Source organism: Bufo bufo, chromosome 9 (genome assembly GCF_905171765.1).
Source record: "Bufo bufo chromosome 9, aBufBuf1.1, whole genome shotgun sequence".
Taxonomy (NCBI): Eukaryota; Metazoa; Chordata; class Amphibia; order Anura; family Bufonidae; genus Bufo; species Bufo bufo.
In genome coordinates, this window is record NC_053397.1 from 16480528 (window position 1) to 16499190 (window position 18663).

General features: G+C 47.6%; 1 protein-coding gene across 1 annotated transcript; it reads left to right on the plus strand.

Moving 5' to 3' along the window:
- The first annotated feature begins 242 nt into the window (after nucleotides 1-242).
- On the plus strand, nucleotides 243-16444 carry SLC25A20 (solute carrier family 25 member 20). Its single transcript, XM_040407221.1, is given in 11 exon segments — nucleotides 243-450; nucleotides 1717-1809; nucleotides 4197-4324; nucleotides 5968-6058; nucleotides 6706-6823; nucleotides 6912-6913; nucleotides 8322-8366; nucleotides 8368-8393; nucleotides 11537-11646; nucleotides 13716-13844; nucleotides 15658-16444. Coding segments are annotated over 11 exon segments (912 nt in total). The 5' UTR covers nucleotides 243-342; the 3' UTR covers nucleotides 15720-16444.
- The last annotated feature ends 2219 nt before the right edge of the window (nucleotides 16445-18663 follow it).

An 18663-nucleotide genomic window follows, 5' to 3' on the forward strand; every position in this document is an offset into this window, starting at 1 on the left:
CCTTTAAGAAGGCGGGAATTATAAATAATCAGTTCACTGATAGGTGTATATGGCTGTCAATCATCCAGTTTGCGCGGACGTCGCCTGCAGAAATCCGGTAAGGGCGGGGCAATATGGAAAATAAGCTCGATGATTGGTGAAGAGGACTGTCAGTCAGCACGTGAGGGCGGAAGTTGTTGAGATTGAAGTAGTCTATTGGCTGCAAGTAGTCAGCAGTGAGCGCTGTGATTGGTCAGTTTATCTGTATGGCAAAGTAGGGCGAAGGTCGCGGCTGCAAACCTTGTCCTGAGTGCGGGAGGCGGCTGTCACGGTGCGGAGTCCAGGGGCTACACTGCAGTCACCATGTCCGAGAAGAAGCAGCAAGTGATCAGCCCCGTGAAGAACTTCTTCGCCGGGGGCTTCGGGGGAGTGTGCCTGGTGTTTGTTGGACATCCTCTGGACACCATAAAGGTGCGAGCTCCGGGGACCGGCGGGGACCCCGGGAGACTCGTCCTTCATTCAGCGGCTCTTTATTGATAAGCATTAGAATGACAACTTAGAAAGAGTTTCTGGGTGTGAATGGTTGAAAGTTGTCAGAAAGTGGGGGGCACAGAATGGGATGTCTGGCAGAGATGGTGGCGTGCTGTGCAGAACGTGGGTGAGGGCAGTGGGCTTAGGGTGCACTGCCAAAACTGGTGGGGTGCAATTCTAAAAAGTGTAGTGTGGGGTGCAGTGTAGTAGGTGGCGCCATTTAGTCGGGTGCAGTGCAGCAGGTGGTGCCGTTCAGTGGGGTGCTGTGTAGTAGGTGGCGCTGTGCAGTAGAAGGCGCCGTTAAGTGGGGTGCTGTGTAGTAGGTGGCGCCGTTCAGTGGGGTACTGTGTAGTAGGTGGTGCTGTGCAGTAGAAGGCGCCGTTAAGTGGGGTGCTGTGTAGTAGGTGGTGCCGTTCAGTGGGGTGCTGTGCAGTAGGTGGCGCCGTTCAGTGGGGTGCTGTTCAGTAGGTGGTGCTGTTCAGTAGGTGGTGCCGTTCAGTGGGGTGGGGTGCAGTGTAGTAGGTGGCGCCGTTCAGTGGGGTGCTGTGCAGTAGGTGGCGTTGCTCTGCTCTGCGGCAGTTGATGCTGTTCAGTGGGTGTGGGGTGCTGCAGAAGGCAGTTGGGTAAAGTCTTTGCAGAGTCATTTGCATAAGGCACGGGCAGTCTGTAAGGAGCTCCTCTGGAATTTTAGTCTTTGAGTCTTTAAAAAAAAGTACTAAATGAAGGGGGAGAGCAGCAGTTTCGGATCCCGGAGGTGACGGTGCACTGAAAAGCTGACAGTCACCTGCACCATGGCCTTGAGGGAACTTGCATAAAGGTGACCTGCAGGGGGCGCTCGTGTTCTCACAGCATAGTAGGTGAAAGGTTACAGTGGTAAAGGTTCTCAGACGCTGTCACATTGTCACAATCATGGAAAATAAAACTTAGATACTTTGTTTTCATTTCTCGTCTCTTTCAAGATCTCTGGTTGCTGTCATCCTCCTCAGTCAAATTGTTAAAAATTTGGCTGTATCTGTTACTGGGAAAGCTGGGTGACAAATCTACCCATATGTCATTTCGGATTGTGGTAAAGCACTTAGGTTGGCACCCAGCTTTCCCAGAGACACATAACTAGAAGTAACGTTCTGAAACCCAAAACTGTGTTTTGTGATGTTGCTGGAAATATTTATATTTTTTGTGTTTTTCCCCCCAATATTTATCTTGTAGGTTCGGATTCAAACACAGCCGAAGCCGGGCCCCGGGCAGCTCCCCTTGTATTCGGGAACCTTTGACTGTTTTAAGAAGACTCTTGTAAATGAGGTATTAACATCTAGACTTTATGGGTGCTAGGGCGGGCTCCGGCCCCCAGCAAGGGTAAAGTTAGGGGCCCAGACCCAAATGACGGACAACTTCTATGATGTGAAAAGGACACAGATCTCCCAAACTTTATCCATACCAGGAACAGGTGCCATGGTGCCATATAGCACTGCGGTTGCCCCCTGTACCCGCCCCTCAGTGACTCCAGCTGGCCATGCACGTTAGATGTGTATCGGTCGAACCCACCGATTTTTAGCTACTTCTGCCGATCATCTAATGTGTATGGCGTCCTCCTGCCTCTTCCCTGACGGCTGTTGTCAGGGAAGATAAGGATCGGGCATGTTGGACTTCAGCTGCCCAATCCTTTTGAAAAATCCCTGTGAGAGGCATCTGACAGCAGCTTTCTCCCATTCACTACCTATGCTGAGCAGAGCATGCGTATGTATAGGAGAATAGAGAGAAATCGCAGCGCAGCACCCGTCCTGACCTCCCAGCACTGACTGGGTTGCATTGCATTATACTGATTTATGATGCTATGTCAGTGTTATCCAATACATTCCAGACCCCTTAGGCCCCTTTCACACGGGCGAGTTTTCAGCGCGGGTGCAATGCGTGAGTTGAACGCATTGCACCTGCACTGAATCCTGACCCATTAATTTCTATGGGGCTGTGCACATGAGCTGTGATTTTCACGCATCACTTGTGCGTTGCGTGACATTCGCAGCAAGCTCTATATTCTGCGTTTTTCACGCAATGCAGGCCCCATAGAAGTGAATGGGGCTGCGTAAAAATCGCAAGCAAGTGCGGATGCGGTGCGATTTTCACGCATGGTTGCTAGGTGACGATCGGGCCGGGGACCCGATCTGTATTATTTTCCCTTATAACATGGTTATAAGGGAAAATAATAGCATTCTGAATACAGAATGCAAAGTAAAATAGTGATGGAGGGGTTAAAAATAAAAAAAATTAACTCACCGAGCCCACTTGATCGCGTAGTTGCGGATCTCTGTCTTCTTCTGTAATGTTGAGCTGCCGGCTAAGGACCTGTGGTGACGTCACATCACATGGTCCCTCACCATGGTGATGGACCATGTGATGAGCACAGTGACGTCATCAAAGGTCCTATTCCTGTGCACAGCAAAGAAGAAGACAGAAGAGAAGCCGGGCTGCGCGATCAAGTGGATTAAGGTGAGTGAAATTATTTAGAATTTTTTTTTAACCCCTCCAGCGCTAGTTTACTATGCAGTCTGTATTAAGAATGCTATTATTTCCCCTTATAACCATGTTATAAGGGAAAATAATACAATCTACAGAACACCGACCCCAAGCCCGAACTTCTGTGAAGAAGTTCGGGTTTGGGTACCAAACATGCCGATTTTTCTCACGCGGGAGCAAAACGCATTACAATGTTTTGCACTCGCGCGGAAAAATCGCGCATGTTCCCGCAACGCACCCGCATCTTATTTGGGCAAAAAACATGACGCCCGTGTGAAAGAGGCCTAAGTGTAACATAGCATCATAAATATATATAATGCTATGCAACCCCGTCAGTGCTAGGAGGTCAGGACGGGAGCTGCGCGGCGAGTTTGCAGCATGACACTCGCTCGTCTGAAAGCGGCCTAAGGGTCAATTCACACACAGCAGATTGGTTGTAGATATGTCTAGTCTTACGACCCTGTCTTTCTTGAATTTCTGGTGTTCAGGCGGCGCGGGGCTGCATTCTTCTCCATGTCCACCTGTCACCTGCATAGTCCGGTACTGCTTCCTCCATGGTTGTCACCCAACTTTCCTAGTGTCCTGACTGGGGAAAGCTGTGTGACAGATCCTGAAGTAGGTATCACAGGGAGCCTTAGGTTTCCTACTGGTAAAGGCGGGAGAGTAGGCATGGCATACAGTATGGCTGCAGGTTCCGCTTGCATAGGGAAAGCTATGTGACAAACCTTAAAGGGCATCTGTCAGCAGTTTTGTAACGCCCCCGTTGCTCCTAGGGGATCATTTGCATATATTTATTTATATTTATCACTTTTCTCAGTAATGCGGGCACATATGAACATGGGACCAACACTGATGCCTTCAGCTGCCAAGCGCACATGTAATAGGTCAGCCAGTGTCATAGGGACAAAACTGCTGACAGATGCCCTTTAACAAGACGGCTGACTACAAAGTATCTATAATGATTGTCACCCAGCTTTACCAAAGACAGATATAGAAGAGTAATGCATCTCATTGGCTTGTACCTGCAGCTTACCATTCGCACAGCAGTGGTGATAAGCGGTGGAAACGGGCTGACAGCCACTTCTCTCCAAGGCCATATCTATGATTCCTGTACACTGGCCTCGAGATAGCCGAAATTCAGGGAAGTAACCGTTCTTTTGTTTTATTTGCCGCAGGGCATCAAAGGTCTCTACAGGGGGATGGCGGCCCCCATCATCGGCGTCACCCCAATGTTTGCCGTTTGCTTTTTCGGTTTTGGTCTTGGGAAGAAACTCCAGCAGAAACATCCGGAAGAAGTTCTCACGTAAGACACGGACTCCTCCGAGTCTTGGGAGGGGGGGAAGTAGCCGTCTGTTAATTAATTTCTTCGGATAATAAAGCGATTTCTCCCCCGAGCATGCCAGTTCTCGTTAAATTAATTGCTGCTAATTAAACTTTAGTCCCTGCAGCCAAAGCGGCCTTGTGCGGCGGATGCTGGGGGTTGTCCTTCGTGGCAGCGCCTGTGCAGTGTGTGTATATAGATCTATCCAGAGGGCCTGTCTGCATAACTGGTATCATAGCACCATTGTTTATAGTGCTCATCACTGTAGCAAATCCTCCGCTGTGAGAAGTATTAGGTCTGCCAACAGATGTAAAGGGGAATGTTCCCATTCCCTGACAGCAAGCAGTTATTGAGCCTGGGCAATGGGTGAAGATCACCAAAACCTAAGGAGAGGCACATAGGTAGTGGTCATTGGCCTTGTTATGTCACTGAAGACTGCTACAGTCTGCCTCTCCCCCTGGGTGTAGTGGCTGATAACAGGGAGCAGTAGCCTTAAAGGGGTTGGCCCATCTCCTACATTGAGGGCGTATTGCATGGATATGCCCCTAACGTCTGATAGGTGCGGGTCCCACTTCTGGGACCTGTACCTATCTGTAAACGGAACCCACAAAGTGAGGGAGAATGGACTGTGCCTCTGTGACCGCCCTCCATTCATTTCTGAAAATAGACGAGCGGCGCGCTTGGCTATTTTCGCATTGTGCAAGCGCAGCTACTGCTCCACTATGGGACTGACGGAATTAGACAAGCCAGCGCTTGGCTATTTTTGGAAGTGCCATAGAAATGAATGGGAAGAGCGGCGTGCAAGCGCAGCTACCGCTCCACTTACTACTGTGGGACTGACGGAAGTAGACGAGCCAGCACTCTGCTACTTTCGGCAGTCCCACATAAATGGTCCGCTCTCGCTTTGTAGGCTCTGTTTTAGATGCAGGTCCCAGAGGTGAGACCTGCGCCTATCAGACAGATCCTTGCGATTTTTTGACCCCTTTAAAGTGTCACTAACTTTGAAAAAAAAATAAACGAAAAACTTTTGATATGTCATAGAGACATACTGAAAGCGTAGAGCGCTGAGACCACCACTGATCTCTAGAACGAGGGGAGAGAAGTGCTCACCTATCACGGTCTCTCTCCTTGCTGCGTGAGACTGGCTCCATAGAAGTTCCAATTTGTTCTCGCTTCTCTCTCCTCGTTCTAGAGACTGGTGGTAGTCTCGCCGCTCAGTCACCACCGATCTAAACTTTTCATATGTCTCTATGACCTATGTATACGTTTTTTTGAAAAGTTAGTGACCCTTTAAGATTTTGTGTCCCTTGAATACTATGCGTGGACCTTAATGCCGTGATCTTCCGGTTCCCCCCCCCCTGTCTTAATTGCTGCTTTTGCAGGCCTTGCATACTGGAGGGGTATGATCCCGCCACCCGTCCCCCCGCCCGGCCTGTGTAAGGTACGTGTGCCTTGCCGTCGGTGTACATATTTTGTTTTGGTCTCTTGGTTGTATTTGTGCCCTCCATTCCACCTCCGCTCCAGTCTTCTGCAGATTAGGCACATCGCAATGCCCGTTTTTACTATTATATGCATGTCTATATATCATATATTTATTATTATAATATATATTTTTTTGTTTAAAGGTATCCCCAGCTGTTTGCAGCTGGTATGTTATCTGGGGTCTTTACGACGGCGATCATGGCACCTGGTGAAAGAATCAAGTGCCTCTTACAGGTATGCTGCCCACAGGAGAATAAAAGTGAATTAGCCACGCTGTAGACCAGTGTCACGGCTCTAGTGCATTGTAGAAGATGTAGCATTTGGAACTGAATAGTTGTGCTTTTTTTTTTTGTGTCATTCCTTCCCGTGGCCAGCAGGTGGTGCTGTTGCTGGTAATGATGAGACTGCACTACAGCATCCGCACGTACAAACCTATAAAGCTGTGGGCATATATCGCCTCCCTGCAGGTCGTCCAGGATAAAAAAAACATGGCTGCTTCCAGAAACAGCACCACATCTCTCCGTGGGCTCTGCCTGGTACTGCAGCTGAGCTCCATAGAATTGCATGGAGCCGAGTTGCAATACCACACACAACCTGTGGACAGTTGCGGCACTGTTTTTGGAAGAAAGCAGCAATTTTATTAAAATCCTGTACAATCCCTATAGCTTGACTTTTGGCTCAGGAGGGTTTTCAGTTAAAGGGTTTGTTGACATGCCATAAATGTCCAGATGAGACAATCCCTTTAAAATGGCGATTTGTCCCCGTACCAACCAGACATCTTGGAGTATTAGACTGTTACAAAGGCGGGGCCCATGCTGACGGAATACAGTAAATTGTAATTCTCCTTTGCGATTCATACAGCCTATAATTTTGTCTTCCAGATTCAGGCCGCCACCGGAGGGGTGAAATATAACGGCCCCATGGACTGCGCCAAGCAGATCTACAGAGAAGCTGGAATTAGGGGAATATACAAGGGAACGGTGCTGACGCTCATGAGAGGTATGAAGGACGGATGGGAGGCACATGGGGAATTTCACACTGCAGGTTTCAGCAAATAACACTAGGGGGAGACATTACAGAGCAGGAGATGTCCGCCTGCAGCTATACAGTGGGGGTCAGACAGCGGAGGTGAAGGCTTGATAGGTAGGGAACCCTCCGTGTATTGTCTCCTACTTGAGCCAGTTCCGGGGTACTTGGCACGTGATGGTATTCGGATGATTACACTCGCCGGCCCCTTCTGCAGATGATTAGATTCAGGAGCGACGTGTCAGCCTTCCGTTGATTAAATTTCACATCCTAATCAGAGGCACAGCCGCACAATTCTGTAAAAAGGCGTAAAAGAAGGTCAGCTAATTGTATTCATCACGCCAGCAAGAACCAGCACCCAGATCCTGGGAGATTACAGATGATCCAAGACGGTATAACTGTCTCTTTAACGGATAGGTATAAGTGAGGGCGCCGTACTGTATGTCCAGAGCAATACAGACGCTTAGAACCGGTGACTTCACTGAGGCTGGAGGTGCAATGTACCTCATGCCTCATTGACTTTACTGCTAAAGAGTCTGTAACATATTCAGTGATGGAAGTCAATGCCAATAAGGCACTGCAGTCGCTTCATTCCCAGGATAGGATTTTTTTAAGGGATATTAAAGTGCATCTGTCCGAAGATTTGTACCTACACCGGCTGACCTGTTACATGTGCACTTGGCAGCTGAAGACATCCGTGTTGGTCCCATGTTCATATCTGCCCGCATTTAATTAATATATGCAAATGAGCCTCTAGGAGCAACGGGGGCGTTACCATTGCACCTAGAGGCTCTGCTCTCTCTCTCTCTCATTAACTGTCTCCACTTTGCCAGAGCAGGCAGTGAAAACATCATCACACCTGGTCCTGTCAATCAAAGTGGAGACGGTGAGGCAGTTTGCAGAGAGAGCAGAGCCTCTAGGTGTAATGGCAACACCCCTGTTGCTCCTAGAGGCTTTATTTGCATATATTAATGCGGGCAGATATGAACATGGGACCAACACAGATGCCTTCAGATGCAAGTGCACATGGAACAGGTCAGCCGGTGTCATAGGGACAAATCTGCTCAGACGCTCTTTAAAAATGTGATGTCATTACTATGATGGGCCATCACTTCATGATCATTGGGGTCTGACCTATGGGAAAGTGATGGCATATCCTAGATGGGAATACCTCCATCTGTGTCTAGGAAAGCTGTGTGGAATCTGCTACAGATGTTAGTGGTTGTCACCTAGCTTTCCCCACCCCCCTGTAGGGCAATGTGCGTAGGTTGTCAGTGGTGCATTCACTTGTATCGGTGCACAACTAGACGGTTTGACTTATTGGGGCTGTAGGAAAGCTAGGTGACAACCCCATGGGAGAAAAGTCTTAAATGTCAGCAGAAGATGCCTTTCTAATTATCTGTTGCCTCGTTACTGGAGGTTGTTACTGGGAACCAGTGTAGCGGGTGAACTCTGTGTCTTTGTCTTGTAGATGTTCCGCCAGTGGATGTACTTTATGACCTACGAATGGCTGAAGAAACGTCCTCACACCGGAGGGCCACAGGTAATCTGCGGGAAGGGTCAGCTCTGCTCAGTGGACTCTCGACAGGATCATAGACGGTCACTGGACTTTATAAAAAGACGACGTGGGTACCATATAGTGATTGTCAGTAATGGTAGTGACAGGGGGTGGATAGAGAGCGCCCAGGATGACTGACCAGGACTAGTGACATCACTGAGTCTATACCATGACATCACTTAGGAGATATCAGAGGGTGAAGTAATCTGCTGTTTGTAACAGGAGACCACCATTGTCTGTGTGAAGGGCTCGTGAGCGTGGGTCTTACGCGGTTTGTATCTATTGACAGAGAAAAAATCTTTACAGTGGATTGCTGCGGGCCAGTGACATCATCTCTTTCAGGCACATGCTAGGCACAGTCCCATTCAAGGGAATGGGGCTGAGCTGCAATACCAAGCACAGCCACTATACAATGTATGGCGCTGTGCTTGGTGAGCTGTGAAGAGACCGCAGTAATCGCCGCAGCCCTCTCAAACCGCTGATCGGCGGGGGGTGCTTAGAGTTGGACCCCTGCCGATCAGAATTTGAAGACCTCTCCTGAGGATAGGTCATAAATATTAAACTCACGAAAAACCCCTTAATATTAATGACCTATGTTCAGTTTCAGATCGGTGGAGGTCTGACTCCTGGCGCCAACAACACGATCAGCTGGAGGCGCCTCGATGGTCAGGTGAGCCTGCAGCCACTTCAAAGTTTTCCAGGCACAGCACCAGCGCCATACATTGTGTAGTGGCTGTGTCTGGTATTGCAGCCTCACTTGAATGGTACTAGGTATAGCCACTATTAAGTGTATGGTGCTGCTCCTAGTAAACTGTGAAGAGGCCGCAGCACTCTCCTGCCACCAGTCAGCTGATCTGTATTGGTGCCTTGAACTGGAACCCCCACCGTTCTGATACCAATGGCCTATCCTAAGTATATACCGTCCCAGAAAACCCCTTTAACTGCTGGGACCCCCACCATTCCCTGCCAGTCGCTTGTCCTCGTTCCCCGCCTCTGGGACATTGCCTGCAGCAAAATGGTTTGTTTCTGAAATACAATTTAAGGAGTTTATTTCTTACCCCTGTGAACGGTCGATCTGAGCCAGAATATCCGGTCTGGCGGGTACGCGGCGTGGGGCGGGCTCCTGTCCTTGGTTTGATGTGTGCACAGATATAATTGGTGTAAATAAAGTAAAGCCCTGTAATCATCATGTTATTGCACTCAAACCACAGTACAGAACCTCCTTTATGATTTATAGAGTAAATGGGGGTGGGGTGAAAATAGAAGACCCAGAATATAAATATAGATGCAGCAGAGCCCAGAGTGTTACTATTATATCCCTTTTGTTCTGTGGGGTTTTACATAGAAAGTAACGCTACTGTGTTAAATTATCTCATAATGCACAGACAACCAATACAGCTCTGCTGCATCTCTTATCCACCTATAGAACATATGGCAGTAGGGATGTGTGTGTAGTTAGGTAGACTATTCTTGTGTCCATACCACAAAGGGTTGAGAGAATGTGACTGTAAATCTGTTCAGTAACCGAGCAAGCTGTGCGGCTGCTCTTACTGCTCCGCAGGGATTATTTCGATTGTATGCCCATGCACGCGACGCCCCCTCGCCCGCTTCATTCTCGACCTGCTGAGCAACTAGACGAGTTTGCAAAGAGAGCAGCTACATCAGCAGAGGTTCTCGTTAAGGTTGCACATAGCTGGAGCCGTAAGGGGAGGCCATACATACAGGCTGTGACCACCGTGGAAATGAATGGAAACCCGAAGGTTTTTTTTACCCCCAGCAGGCCCGGATGGATGGGGACAGTTATGTGGATGTTCCTGCCTCATTTTAGTGGTGTGGGCCCCACTCATTCATGGTCACCAGCCACATCGCAGCTGTGTATAAAGGGGCACAACTTAAAGGGTTTTTTCCATGAACTACACTTGTCACCTAAGAGGAATGGGTTTCCTATGTCCTCTGTTTGAATGGATCTGCAATCACACATGGCCGCTGCCACTCTATTCAAACTCTACGGGACTGACTGAGGTAGATGATGTAGACATACGGGCTCCCATTCTTGGAGTCAGTTGGGTGCCCATCAGTCAGACGTTGTGGATTGGTGATAAGTGTTGTTCGGGGAAATCTCCTTTAAAGGGCATCTGTCAGCAGTTTTGCACCTATGACACCGGCTGACCTGTTACATGTGCGCTTGGCAGCTGAAGACATCGGTGTTGGTCCCATGTTCCTATGTGCCCGCATTGCTGGGAAAAATTAGGTTTTAATATATGCAAATGAGCCTCTAGGAGCAACAGGGGCGCTGCCATTACACCTAGAGGCTCCGTTCTCTCTGCAACAGCTTCGCCCTCTGCACTTTGACAGAGCCTGGCGTGATAATGTTTACACTGCCTGGCCCTGTCAATCAAATTGCAGAAGGCACGGCAGCTGCAGCAGAGAGAGCAGTGCCTCTAGGTGTAACGGCCACTCCCCTGTTGCTCCTAGCAGTTCATTTGCATATATTAAAATATTTTTCTCAGCAATGTGGGCACATATGAACATGGAACCAACGCAGATGCCTTCAGCTGCCAAGTGCACATGTAACAGATGCCCTTTAAGCGGGCCATAAGGGCCGTTCACACTGAGGTTTTTGGGCTGATTTTGGTGCATTTTCTGCTTTGGAATCGGAGCCAAAAGACAACTCCAAGCAGTTTGTCATTCATAAATTTTTAATTTTTTTGGGGAAGAAGCATGTCCTATCTTGGAGCGGAATCCGGGGTTTTTTGGTGCAGATGCGCATTAAAAAAAGCAAGCAAAAAATGCAGTTATAAATTAAAGTATACACCCCCAAAAAAGCGCGTCCAAAACAAAAAGCTTCAATATCCGCAGGAATTCTGATCAAATTTTTGGAGACTGATTTTCAAAATCAGTGGTGTGAATGTAACCCTAAAGGTTATTTCTGTGTACACTGGAATGTTTTACTGTTACACTGTAACAAACCTACAGGGACAGAGATGTGTGCTGCTGCGTTTAGATACAACTGTAGCGGCTCCTCAGCTGTGAGGTGTATTCAGGCTCAGCTGCGATATTACAGGCGCACAGCCGTAGTCACGCTATAAGTTAATTTGTTCTTTTTTTTTTTTTTCTCCCCCCAACAGTGTCAGTGAGCTGAGTGTTCCTCGAATTCTTTTCGCCGGTGGTATGGCTGGAATCTTTAACTGGGCTGTCGCAATTCCCCCAGACGTGCTAAAATCTCGTTTCCAGACAGGTGGGTGATCGGCTGGCTGTGCGGCTAGGAGTGTTAATGGGGACTTGTATTTCATTAAATCCCCGTCGTATTCTTCTTTCCTCCTTCTTTTTCCACCTCTTCAAGTGCTAATAATTTCCGAGCCTCTTGTGAATTGAATTACACTCTGCGGGTCTGCGTGCCGATAACTGGGAGGATGTAGTAGAGCTGAGCTGCGTGCAAAATAATGAAATGATTCCAGATTAACATGCAGAGCATAAGAATATGGAGATAAGCAGCACAGGCCAAAGATCAGTGGTGCCCAACCCAAGGCTCGTCATACTACAACTTCCAGCATTGCAAACTCTTGATGTGGGCATACAACAGGACGGACCGCTAACCCCCGGGGTCGGTTTACATGTCTCTCCTTAGTAAGTACCTTGAAATTGCTGGGGTGCCATTCGTCGAATTTTGCTTTGTTGTTCCTCTGTTATTCTTCCCTGAAATGTGTGTATAAATTGATAACTGGGTTTTCCTATTTCACTTCTCAATAGGAGGGTGACACTACACATTCTGACAATCTTTACAGACAGTATGAGTGTGTAGGGACCCATCCTATTGACAAGGAGCAAAATGGTATCAGCCAACATTTCCAGGAGGAATAACAAAGGAGCAGCTAAGCAAAATTTGAAGAACAGTGCCCTAGCATTGCAGTTTCAAGGTATTTACTAAAATAGATGTGTCAGGGCAGATGACCGGTCCGCTAGAAACTGCTCAAGCTGCGCCGTTGGTTTATATATTTCCAGAAGGAATAACGGAGAAATGGCACAATGACGAAATCTAAGAATAGATGCTTCAGAATTGGGGAATACAAGTATTTATAAAGTCCAGAGTTAAGAAATGAAAGCTGAGAGGGATAACGTGTTGCTCTGGGCAACAAGAAAGCTTTGTCTTTGATCAATGAGACCTAGCTGGGGGGGATTTCATGAAAAAAATGGTGCCAATACAATAAGTACATGGAGTGTGCAAAATGTAATAGGTATTTTTAGAATAGATTTCAAAGTATCTGCCATTTTTTTTATGGGCGCCATATATTACTGAATATAGCCCAATTTGTCAGTCGTGCGCCCCCCACTAAACTATTAAATAATCTCAGCCAATGGGCCCCAATTATCAAATTTGTCTGACAGAATATCTGGCCTTGTCGCCCATAGCAACCCGCCAGAGCGCAGCTTTCATGTGCCCAGTTTCTCTGTAAGCTTCGTTGTTCCGGTTGGTTGCTATGGGCAGCAAGGCCTGTTCCTCTGCGAGGCCTAACTAGGGCAGATGAAGCCTGCCTAGCAGTGAGGCTCTTTATGTTGACCATATCAACCAATCACAGCGCAGATTTCATTTTAAATTCTGCTCTTGAAGAATGAAAGCCGTGCTGTGATTGGTTGCCATGGGTAACAGGGACAGTATGGTAAATCTGTCCCTTTCTGTTTCTCTGCATGGATTTTGTGTGAAGTTAAAATGGGACTGTTGGGGACAAATAATGTTTGGGGGGGGGGGGGGGGATAAAAGCAGGTTGTAAAACCTATTGGTGGTGAGGGGTGGATTTGGTATGTCTGGGGGTCTCCATGGCACAGGTAAGCTCCGCCCTGTTGTCACATTCTTGGCTTAGCAATGCAGCCTGGGCACTTAGACCCTTCTTCTACAGCTAGCCCCTGTGAAGCTCAAGCACCTCCAAGGCATTATGTCCACCTTTTTTAGTCATATTTTTATTTATTTTTTTCAGCCAATTTTATACTTGCCAACATTGGTAAAATCGGGGCATCCGCCTGGGAACGCCCCAACTCTGTCTGGTAACGCCTACTTATGGGCAGAATTATCACTAGCCCCGACCATTTTCAACTCGGGACAACCTGAATTTGCCAGGACTGTCTCTAAATATCAGTGACAGTCCCTGAAAATTCGGGACAGTTGGCAGCTATGCAACTTCATGTAGTCAGCAGGGGGCCCTCTGATCTCTGGGGCCCAGAGCATTTGCTTGGTCTGTGTAGTGGTAAAGTCTGCCCCTGAAGTGACTATAAATGTCTATAATCTAATCTATTTCTCTATCTCCCCCTCAGCGCCTGCTGGAAAATATCCCAATGGATTCCGGGATGTCTTGCGTGAATTAATCCGCGAGGAAGGGATCGGATCGTTGTATAAAGGCTTCACAGCCGTCATGCTTCGGGCCTTCCCAGCCAATGCTGTAAGTGGCAGCTTGCCTTTAAAGGGGCACTCAACCTACAGTCTGATCTAACCATTTCCATTGCTGTCCGGGCCAGGGGCGCGCGACATTAATTGCAGTGTCCCGCTGCTAAATCGCAACTCATTATCGTGAATGGGATCAGGTTGCGAGCTGCAGGTTACTGCAACACAACAGATGCCCAAAATACTAACCCTCTGGATTTCAGTGTGACGACATTCAATATCGTTGGCTGCGATATTAGCAGTGTGACATTGCCGTCTTAAAGGGGTTTTACGGGAGTAAAATATATTAATATAAAAGGGCATCTGTCAGCAGATTTGTCCCTATGACACTGGCTGACCTGTTACATGTGCGCTTGGCAGCAGAAGGCATCTGTGTTGGTCCATGTTCATATGTGCCCGCATTGCTTAGAAAAATTATGTTTTTATATATGCAAATGAGCCTCTAGGAGCAACAGGGGCGTTGCCATTACACCTAGAGGCGCTGCTCTCTCTGCGTCTGCCGGGCTCTCTGCACTTTGATAGAGCCAGGCGTGAGAACTTTTTCAATGCCTGTCCCTGGCAATCAGAGTGCCGAGGGCGCGGCAGGTTGCAGAGAGAGCAGAGCCTCTAGTGTAAGGTAACGCCCCTGTTGCTCCTAGAGGCTCATTTGCATATACAAAAACATCATTTTTCTCAGCAATGCGGGCACATATGAACATGGACCAACACAGATGCCTTCTGCTGCAAGCGCACATGCGACAGGTCAGCCAGTGTCATGTACATATTATTCAGAAGTTTTGAACGAAGCGACTTTGGATGAAGCATCCGAAGCTCGCTTTGTTCAACACTACTCCCTACTATACCGCCATTTCATGATGGCAGAACTTAACTGTCATGTTATCCCTGCATCCTGACATAATAGCACATCAAGGGCTTCTGGGAACTATTGCTCCCAGTTATCAGCCGTTTCACGATGGGGCGGAGCCTGAATGTAATGTTTTTCAATGGGATGATTGACAAAGTCCAGAAAGCCCCCGGTGACACTGCCTCATGTCACATCTCTCCAGGGCTGAGATACTACATACACACTGGCGTCAGCCGCTGCTGTTATAAGCTTCATACAGGCGACCGACTTGAGGTTTAGTTACCTGGAGCTGAATGTGGTGGTGTCACCGCGCTGCTCCACCATTAATATAATTGATAGTTTGAAAACCATTAGGGATTTCCAGACCAATCCCAAAAGACCATCCATAATCCCGGATTGACCAAATTGGAAATAATCTTTAAATCCATAGACTGTAAATAATTTGAATTTAATGTGCACCCCCCCCCCCCCTTAATACCCCTGCAAAATAATCACCTTAAAGGGATGTACCATGATATCAAACTTATCCTTATACGCAGCATCTGTAGCAGCAGGTCGATAGTTGTGTGCTGGGCCGCCCCATTCATTCTCTATGGGACTGTCGGAGAGTGCCAAGTGCTGTCCTGTGAAAGTCCCATAGAGATGAATGGAGCGGCAGCGTGCAAGCCCGACCTGTCACTGGGCACATGTGACCCCTATTCTTGTGATCGGTGGTTGCAGCGGCAGACCCCAACTAATCAGATATTTAGGAAAGTAAACTAAGTAATCAAATCTGTTAATTCCGTTTCTTGAAAAGCTGGGTGACAGCCTGCAGATTGCTAGTGTACTAATTCTACAGTCCATAGTCATGCAAGTCTGTCGTTCTGAAGCCCAATGCAGATATAACCACGAAGCAGCGGAACCCACCTTTATAACAGGTCCACCTAACGACTACACGACTAATGAATCTCCTCATCTCTCACTATCCACAGGCTGTTTCCTGGGATTCGAAGTTGCCATGAAGTGCCTAAACTGGGCGGCGCCAAACTTGTGAGAATACCCACCTCGTCATAGAAAACCGGCTGAATTCATGATACCTTCCTTCGGGTAGAATGAACTGTTCGCGAATTAAACAACTTGCCTTAGACCTCCCCCGTGATCAGCGGGGCTTCTCCATGACCTGGTGCCGGGCCGGGGTACCGAAGTGGAAAAAAACTTGAAACCCAAACGTTTCGAATGTAAGAAGCTGCTCGTGTTTTTACGGACTGCGATGAATTAGATATTAATTTACAGGCAATTTATTTTTATCTGGTAGATCAATAAGGCAATGACCGGCGCTGACCTCTGTCTTAATCTCCACTGGTGTTGCGCCGCAGGACCCGGGAAACAATATATCTCTTCCCATGTAGCAGATTGTATAGCAACGACCTGCAGCTGTCAAACCATAAGCCATAGATGAGAAGACTGGGTACCTGTCCTGGCTTTACCTCACAGCACCCAGTGCCCAGCGCTGCTCCCCTCCCCATATGTGGGCACATCTTTCTTCCATCAATGATCGTGGGTAACCTGAGCAGCGCAAACCCCTAAAACGTATACAGCTGCAGGTATTAAATGTCCGCACATGGGCCGAGGATTGCGCAATGCCTCATGACATATCATCCCGGCCCTCATGGCCTATGAATTGGTTTTACCCATCCTGACGTGAAATTTGGGGGCAAGGGAAAAGATTTTATATTGTACGGACATTTCTGTCAGCAGTAAATCTTTGCCTTAATCACACAGCTTTTGTGATGTGTTATTTCCAGAGTGGTGATTCGGACTTTATCAAACCCATTGTTGATGTGGGAACAGTATGGTTACCAGCAGGCAGCCCTTACAGAAATACTCACAGGATTTTTACCTGCAGATTTGTGCATGGAAAATCCACAGAGCAATACAGCAGCAGCCAGGTGGATGACGTTATATAAAGTGCTGCAGAGATTTTCTGCACGGGCATCAACCGGCTGTGCAGATTTTAAAATCTGGAACATGTCCCTTCCTGCTGTAGATTCTCACTGGAAACTTTCAATGGTGCAGGGGTGAAATCCGCAGCAAAAATCCGCATGTCCCGCACATACGCAGATTTTGCCACTCATGCGCCATGGAGTGAAATCCAATGAAGATGTGTGGCAGAACAACACGCTATGTGGTGACCGACCCTGCCAAAGCAGAGCATTGCAGTCCTAGACTTAAAGGGGGTGTCCTTTTTGGATATTACTGACCTGACGAAGTGCATGACCCGCGTATAAATCACGTTGTCCGCTCGATCATTGTAACAAAGCGTATTTTTAGGACTATAAGAAAGCGACAGGAAAATCAGCATGCAGGAAGAGTGGGGAGCGGTGAGGAAAGCACTGCTCTGGCTGTACTCACCCTCCCTGGTCTTCTGGGCACCTCACTGCACGTGTCCTCACTGCATACAGCGTCAGGACGTAGTGCATGTAGGTGCACACTATGACCTGACACTGTGTGACATCACGTCATGCTGCAGCGTGGGCCTGCAGAAGACCAGCAGTGAGTGTCAGAGTGGTCCACAGCAAGAGAGGTAAGTTCCTTTTATTTGTTTGTCTAATGGAGCTTGGAGGTCTGATCTGAGGTCTGATGGAGCTTGGAGGTCTGATCTGAGGTCTGATGGAGCTTGGAGGTCTGATCTGAGGTCTGATGGAGCTTGGAGGTCTGATCTGAGGTCTGATGGAGCTTGGAGGTCTGATGAAAAATATAATTATTTTTTTTCTTATTTTCCTCCTTTACATTCTAGGTGTGTCCTATAAAAAAAATACACTCTCGTTCTGTATCTGTGATTTCTTTGTCAAGTTCTGCAATGGGTAAAAAAAAAGATCCAATCACTACTACAAGGAATCTATTTGAATAGTTATATCCTATTAATAGGTTATGTCATAAATGTCCGATGTCCTGTCTCAAGAATGGGGACCTCGTGTGAATGGAGAGTGGACACTGCGAGTGGACAAAGTCTTCTTCATTCACTGCCATGTGATTTCCGAAAATAGAGAGAAGCACACACAACTATTTTCAGAAATCCCACAGCAGTGAATGGAGAGGACCCCACACATGCACAGCCACCCTACCATTCACTAAGGGACTTCCGAAGATAGATTGTTTTCAGAAGTCCCATAGTGGGGAATGGGGGGTAGCCACACATGCGCGGCTTGCTCTCCATTCACTTCGTGCCCTGTTCTTCAGAAAGGAGTGGGAGCCGCACCTATCGGAGAAATACGTAATTTCCTATCTATATGCAATCAGTGCCCAGATGGTATATCCCTTTAAGGCACCCATAGGTATTGATGAAAGTCAGTCAAATCTGCTGGTTTCAGCAAGAACAGCTGACTATCTGACTCTCACCCCTGATGGCAATGGAGGATCACCCCCCCCATGGGGAAAAAGTGCATGCTCAGCCAAGCCTAGTGTGGAGGACTCAGGAGGCATATCTATCAGCCACAAGAGTGTTTTGGCCGTGTGGATTACGTGTTACTGCACAGATACACTGTAACAAACATATATGCTGATGGTATTTCACTCGTAGAGGATTGTCTAGCTGGATATAACTGCAGCAAACCCTCAGCTGGATAAGTATTAGATCTGAACAGGGTTTTCAGCTCCTGATTGTAAGCAAGATTGTTTCTGTTCGCTGACAGGAAGAAGAGATATTGAAAATGTCGAAAGAACACAAAGCATATTAGAAAATTGCATACAGCTTCATTATACTGCACATTTATTTAGAAGGTCTTCCCCATTTCTGTGCACGGTCATGTTTGCAGAGCATAAAGGATAGGGCCTATAGGAAAAGGATTAGATTCCGGTAGGACAAGCTGCCGCACTGTGCGAGTTGATCCTTGCAGATCTGCTGTCACCTGCCATGTTTATTAAGGATATGAATTTCCCCTTTAAGTACGTGGTATTGGAGCATAATTAACGTGTAAGGATCCGCTGAAGAGCGGATC